This window comes from Pteropus vampyrus, unplaced genomic scaffold, assembly GCF_000151845.1.
Source record: "Pteropus vampyrus isolate Shadow unplaced genomic scaffold, Pvam_2.0 Scaffold126, whole genome shotgun sequence".
Lineage (NCBI taxonomy): Eukaryota > Metazoa > Chordata > Mammalia > Chiroptera > Pteropodidae > Pteropus > Pteropus vampyrus.
This window is the reverse complement of record NW_011888907.1, coordinates 4414830-4422397: the sequence shown is the minus strand read 5'-3', so window position 1 is coordinate 4422397 and position 7568 is coordinate 4414830. Positions and strand designations below refer to the sequence as shown.

Here is a 7568-nt window from a genome sequence, read left to right as displayed (position 1 = left end):
CCTCATCACCAGGGTCTGAAATTCCCCCAGCTTCCAAGGTCAACCTCAAGCCCACCTTCCCAGGGGAGTTGTTACAGGTTAAACTACATTCCCCTAAAAGACATGTTGAGGACCTAGTCCCCAGTATCTGTGAATGTGATCTTATTTGGAAATAGGGTCTGTGCAGACGTCATCATCAAGTCATGACGAGGTCTTAGGGCAGACCTCAATCCAATATGACTGAGGTCGTTCCTTATAAGAGGAAATTCGGACATAGACATTCACGGAGGGAAGATGATGAGACACACAGAGAGAAGAAGCCACGTGAAGACGGAGGCAGAGATGGGGGTTGCTGCCAAAGCCAAAGAAACACCAGGGGTTTTTACTGTCTGGTCCTTTACAGAAAAAGTGTGCCAGCCCCTGTTCCATGCCATTACATATGATACTTGTACCCTCGTGCCAGGGGTACAAAAGTCAAGGACGGTGGCTCCATCATGTCTGTCACTCCCCAACCCCGCCATGTGCACATGCCCGCCCCAGCCCTGCCCAAGCTTAGATGGCTGGTGAATTAGAAGCTGACCCCATCCTGCCTCTGCTTCATCAATAACACATATGCTGCCCGCAAGGCTCCCCCAGGATGACTCGACCTTCCCACCTCCTGGCATCATAGATGTGGCCTCCACCACCAGGAAAGGCTGTTGGGGTGGGGGCTTGGTACCTCAGCACAGATGCCCATGTAGTTATAGATGCTGAGTGGGATCTTGGCCTGCTCCCCGCGCACCACGTGGGGGGGCAGCGTGAAGTCCACGAAGAAGGGTTTGAAGGTCTTCAGCAAAGTGGGCTCAGCGATGCCCAGGCCCCATGTGGTAGACAGACCCACAGCCTCAGCCACCCAGCTGGTGATGGAGTCAGGGACCTGCAAGCGGAGTGTCTCCTCGCCGGACGGGTCACTGCAGAAAGACGGACAACCCGTGGGCCCTTCTCCAGTGCCATGCCCCAGAGGCTGGGGGGAGGGGAACAGATGACTCCAGTCACATAGCCTCAGGGCCCAGGAAGGTGCCCCTGCAGTTCGGAAGTAAGCTTTTAAGGCGCCACAAAGTGTGACGGCAGAAAGCCATCCCTCCGCCCTGACTCACTATGATCAGAAACATGAACTGCTCTCTCAGGGCAACTGTGGACACAAGACCCACAAAACACAGGTTCAGAGGTACAAACTTTGGCAGTGAGTGCACCGCACAGTTTAGGGAAGAAAGATGCTGAATCGAGAGAACCAGTCACTTAAGGCATGCTTGTGTCCCCCAGAAAGGTATGTCCACGTCCTGACCCCTGGTACCTGTGAATGTGGCATTATTTGGAAACCCTGAAAACAGGGTCTCTGCAGATGTAACTAGTTAGGCTAAGGTCACACTGGAGTAGGGTGGCCCCTAATCTAATGACAGGTGTCTTTATAAGAAGAGGGAAATTTCACTACAGAGAGAAGAAGACCATGTGAAGACAGAGGCAGAGATTGGGGTGATGCTGCCACAAGCCAAGGAATGTCTGGGGCCCCCAGAAGCTGGAAGAGACAATGAAGAACCCTCCCCTAGAGCCTCTGAGGGGAGCGCGGCCTTGGCAACACCTTGATCTCAGACTCCTGGTCTCCAGAACTGTGAGAGAATACATTTCTATTGTTTCTAGTCCCCTAGTTTGTGGCCATTTGTTAGGGCGGCCCAGGAAACTGATGCAGGCAGTACCACCCTCGTAAAAAAGGAAAAGGACAGACAGACAGAAAGTCCATCGATAATTTTTAAAGTGATTACATGACAAAACAACAATATTTTGGATAAATATAATACATATGATTCAAATGAACTCCAGTTTCTTTTTATCCTTTCTGACGCAGCACTGGGAACCTTGAATTACACATCTGACAGCACTGCTCAAGAAACGTGCCAGATTTTCCCCACCCTCGTCAATGGCACGTTGGCCACTCCAGGGTGGCTCTGAGGACAAACTTTGCTGTCTCCTTTGTGTTTCCAGGATATTCTTTTGAAGTCTGTCTTAGCTTTTGGTTCAAGAGTACTTGCTGGAAAATAAAGCCCACGACTGGGGAGAAGCCCAAAAATTAAAGCCCCTGGCCCGGCAGGGAAGCAGGCTGCTCCTTGCCTGTCTGCCAGGCCTGTTTCCCTGAGCCTGCCCCAGGGGGGCCTCGCCGGGCAGCCAGACCCCTCAGGCTGCAGCATGACTCCACTGCCCATGAGGCCCTGCGAGACCTGTGGCATCTGTCAACCCCTCTGTGAGGGTCACATGCTGTCACCCCGATAACACAAGCTCGGCCTCTTCCCATCTGGCAGAACTGTCATGGCTTCATACAGTAACAGCCGACAGAGGGGCAGGGAACATCGCAAATCTCAAACCCCGAATCCCTGGTTGTAACCCTCTGTGGCTCTCTATGTCTCCCCACCACAACCTACACAGCCTTCACATTCCCTGCACCTTCCTCTGGGCCTTTCCTACCTCCCTCCAACCTTGTGGAATCTGCCAGCCTCTCCCGCCCCCCAGCTCTTGCCCGTGCTGGTCCTTCCACCTGAACACCGCCGTTCTTGTTTATCCATCTTCTGGGACTCAGCTTGGCCTCTGTCTGCCCTGGGAGCCTCTCAGGCTTCCTCAAAGGGTTCTTCTTCTGCCTCCCAAGCCCCGTGCCCAGCTCACCATGAGAACATCGACCCTACTGAAGCATGAAGTCTCCTGGGGCATAAATCGTAAATTCCATGAGTCAGGGGACTCTGCCCACTTCGTTCAAGATGCCATTCCTGGCACCAAAAACATTGCCAAGCACCCAGGAAGCAGATGCATTTGAATAATGATGGCCAGACAGCCCATCTTAAACCTGGGGTCCCAACGCAAAATGCAATAATCTGAGTCTATGCTGACCAGGAGTTAAGCCTTCCCATAACGGGGACACACACATCCACAAAAGCAGCCTGAGAAACCCCCAGCGGTGTGCCCAGTTCTGTGCGGAGCATGTGCCATGTGCCTTGTGGCACCTTGTGCCTAGAAGGGAGCACTCGCTCGGAAGTGCCCACCCCCCCACTGGCCCTGGGAGTCTGAATTTTCACGCTTCACTGTTTTCCCAGGGCAGGCTACAACTACTTTCTACTTAGTGCCATTGGGTGTTCTCACACTGAGCATCGAAAGAAAAAAGCCAATTGCATCCGGCAGGAATTTGGCAGGGCACTGCTGCTTCAAGAAGAACTAAAAGGGGGAAAAATGTGGAAAGGAAATGTGCTGAGAAAAGCAGCTTGTTTGGCGGGCAGGAGTCTAAATTCCCTGAGGAGTGAGGAGGGGGTGGGTGGGGTCAAGTTCATGTTCCAGGGAACTGTAATCGTTTTAATGAGCTCGTTATGCAAACAGAGAGGATAGAGTTACCCCAAGAGGGAGTCATAAGAGGCACGAAGCCCCTGCATTTCATATTTCATGAGCGGATGTCCAAGGCTGCAGCAGGATTCAGGGCTGACTTCATGGCTTTGGGTTTTATATGTTAGAAAAGGATGCCCAACGTCTTACTCAGATGTGGGTGTCAGATCTGCAGGCAAACGCACGGGGAACAATCTAGCCTTGTGTGAGTGCCTCAAAGTCAGCCCACAAGGACATCGAAGGAAAGTCCTACTGTACCTGATGTTGAGACACCGCCAAATCCATGTTTCTGGGAAAAAGGTCCTTTTCCTCTTCTCTGCTCTATAAAAATAAAAGAAGGAGTGATTAAAGTTTCATGGACATAATTTTGTTACCTGGCAGGTTAACATTTTACTCAATTAGGACATAACATGTTAATTCACTCACTTGTCAGTTAACCCTCAATTCACTTAGGAGTTAACATTCTGCCCAATTAGGATACAAAGCGTTAATTCTTTCGCTTGAAGGGGTTAACATTCTAGTTAATTAGGAGTAGAAGTGAGGCATCAAAGGATTGGCAGAGTCATCTTAAAATAATAGTGGTGCTTTATATCCTGAAGGGCCACAGGGACCACCCCGCATCCTCCCCTTTGTTAATTTTCCTCCCTGAGTTTGCCATGTTTTTCTTTTCCTGCACCATCGCATCACGCTCTCCACCTCCCCCAAGCTCTCCCGTTTCCTAAAGAGTGCCTTTCATTCTTGGTCCATCCTCAGAAGTCTCGTGGCTCACATTCCCTGGGGTTGTCCCTTCATTAAAAAAAAAATAAGCCTGACTCAAAATTTGGCCTAATCTCTCAAAATTAAAAATGGTTCCATTCTTTCAACCTGCAATACCTCCCCTAGGAATGCACCCTGGAAATACCCACAGGCACGTGTGCAAAGACAAACAATCGGAGTGGTTCACAGCAGCACTGAGAGAATGAACAAGTAGCTGAAATCTCCATCAATAAGGGGACTGGTTAATCACATACTACATTCATACAGTGAAATATTATGTCAGCAAAAGAGAGTGAGGTAAGCATATACTGTATGTACTAATGTGGAACATCTCTAAGACTTACTGTTGACTTCTCAGCTCTGTGAAAATAAAAAAAAGGTATAGAACAGTATTACAATATTCTCCTGTTGGGTTTTTAAAAATTCCTTAAATCCTTATATATGCACAAAAAAAATTTCTAGAATGATATCTAATAAATTATTGACCAATGATATCTAATAAATTATTGGCCTCTAAGAAGGAACAAAGAGTCTGAAGGTGAGGAGACCTTCATTCTGTTATATAACCTTTCATACTGTTTGAAAAAATTTTAACCACTTGCACACTGTTAAGAAAAATATCTTGTCCTCAGAATAAGGATGTTATCCAATTACAAAAAGGCACAAATACCTGCCTTTTAAGGCATTTCTTTTGTCTTTCTGCATTTGGATTTATAATTGCCTTTGTGGTTTTAGATTTCAGACCACACCAGGCCAAGCTCTCGGGGGACCTGCACATGGGAGGGAAGGGCCAGTATTCCACCTCCCTTATCCAACCACGTCCTGGAAATGCCTCTGTGTGTGTCCATACTATGGTAGGAGGAGCTTGGTCTGGCCACACTCTGATTTGGAGTTTGGAAACTAAGACCCTGTGGGCCTGCCTGACTCCTGCTAAATGAGTGGCCCAGGCAGGAAGAACCCAGGGGACCCAGGTACCCAGGAATCACTGCAGAGGGCCTACGGAGTTGGGAAGGATCTCGGTCTGGGCAGAGAAGGCTTAAAAGATAAAGAGCGCTTTGATGAACAGGCCCATGAGGGCAGATGGTCTTCTGGGCTACTTTTGGTCCAGAACAAGGGGTCAAGAGTCTGGGGCCCATCGTTAAGGTTTCTGGAGAGACCCAGATATGTAGGGACTGCTGACTACACTGACCCCATCCATGGTCCCCCTTGGTTCTGCGCTCTCTCTCAGAGGAGTGGGTGGAAGAAAGGATATCCGAAGCTTGCCTCTCCTGTTCCAGCCCTCATGCCCTCAAATCTAGAGAGAGTAGGGAGGCAAAGTCTTCAGAGCACCATTCTCCTTCCCAAGCTGGCTGGCTGAGACTCGGGATTGAGAAGCTAGTGGCGGAGGCAGAGGAATGAAGGGCATGGGCGAGAAAAGAAGTGGACAATAGGGGATCAAAAGGGAGAGACATGAGAGAGGAGAAAGTATCACCTCCTGTCAAACGAAGGTTTGCATGACTCCGGGGACAAAGCCACAAATCTAAGGGGGAGATGTGAACTTCTCTCTCTCAGTAATTAATGTTAGTAAACAAACCAAAAAATAAGAGTAAATATATGGAGGCTCTGCGTGCCACCATCAATAGGCTCAACCAAAAGTATGCAGAGAGCCCTTTACCCAATGAGAGAGATTTAGATATTCAAAAAGATGTGAGCATTTACAAACACTGTCCATATAGTCAGTCCCCAAAATAAAAACCAGACAATGGATACCATACAGACCATGTTCATTGGCTACAATGCACACTTGAAACAAATTTACGAAATGCATAAAAAACACTTTTAAAAATCACTTGAAAATTTAAAACACTTCTAGCTGAGTCACAGCTCAGAAAGGGAATCATTCCATAAGTGAGAATCTATCTAGAACACTTCGTAGTACGACTCTGGTGCAGCCAAAGTGGTGCTCTGAGGGCAATTCATAGCCTTCAAAAAAGGAACGGTTTAAACACTTAGAGTTAAAATAAGAAAGACTAAAAAGTAATTATTTGGTGTCCAACTTGAGAAGGCAGAGGGTTGGAGCGGGAGGAGGAAGAGAGAAGAAGAGAAGGAATCGTGGGGGAAGCAGGAGGAAGGAAAAAGAGTAATAGAATTTTCTATTACTCTGCTCTGATTCTTCTGTCCCCAGGCAGGTCTGCTCCCCCAATGAACGTTCCTCTCTCTGCACCCCAACCCATGCATGGGGGTAGGGCCAAAAACTGGGAGGGGCAAGGCTGAATGCTCAGTGTCCCAGCCCAGTGGTAATTTTGACCCCAAGGAGAAAGTGGGTGATGTCTGAAGACATTTTTGGTTGTCATAACTCGAAGAAAGTGGTGCTATAGGCAACTGGTGGATGGAGGCCAGGAATACTGCTCTATACCCTACAAAGCGGCCTCACCACGGAGAATGATCTGGCCCCAGCCTTAGACATTAACAGGGCGAAGTTAGAAAACCCTGCTCAAGGCAGTGGCAATTACCTGGGGAGTTGCCTGGAGGACGCCACTGCCACCAGGCTCCCCGTGTGGGGCTGGAAGGCGTGGACAGCCTCGTCGGTGTATAGGCCACCATCCTGCCGGTGGTTCAGGCTCACCAGGTCAGTCATCACCACCAGTCCTGTTTCCTAGGCAACAGACAACATCCAAACCCACGGTGGGGAAGTGGATGTGATGGCCCGAAGAGTTCTCATCACCCCAGGACCACTGGCCCAACATTGCTGCTGCGTCATGGCCCTGCTGTGGGCTTGGTGCTACAAACTGAGGGGGTCATGGCATCCAGTGATGAAAGGCCAACACATTTGTGCCTCAGACACAAACAGCCACGCGTTTTATGATTCCATTGACATGAAATGTCCAGAACAGGCAAATCCATAGATACAGAAAGCAGCTGTGGTTGCCAGGGGCTGGGGAAGGGGGATGGGGAGTGACTGCTCATAGGGACAGAATTTCCTTTTGGGGTGACAGAAATGTTCTGGGACTAGATAGAGGTGGTGGTTGCACAACATTGTGAATATACTAAATGCCACTGAATTAACTGTGCACTTTAAAATGAGTTAATTTTCTGTTGTGTGAATTTCACTTCTATTTAAAAAAATCAATCGGAACAGTCCCTGATCCAGACCAAGGACTGATGACTGTGGGCTGCTGCAGTTATTACTATTATAATTATCCTCATCACTGTGTTAATTATGGGGAACAATGGGATGGAGGAGAAGCCCATCCTAGACTGGCTGACTCTGCTTTGTGAATAAGGAAGTTAAAACTAGTTACTTTAATCAGAGATGGTACCCTTAATTCCAAAACCAGCAGGGTCCAAGGGTTCAAATTGCTAGGCATCCAACAGACATGCAACTGAAACATCATTTGTTCCAATATAGATATACAGATATAGCTAGATATGTAATAAATATATTTTAGCTAATACAG

At 48.3% G+C, this 7568-nt stretch overlaps 1 protein-coding gene across 1 annotated transcript in view; it reads right to left on the bottom strand.

Annotated features, from left to right (window-relative positions):
• The window catches only part of CPAMD8 (C3 and PZP like, alpha-2-macroglobulin domain containing 8), a 64614-nt gene that overhangs the window by 21600 nt on the left and 35446 nt on the right, over positions 1-7568 (bottom strand). Inside the window, 3 exon segments of the mRNA XM_011366921.1 lie at positions 698-929; positions 3634-3696; positions 6624-6878. Coding sequence (XP_011365223.1) covers positions 698-929; positions 3634-3696; positions 6624-6878 — 550 coding nt within the window.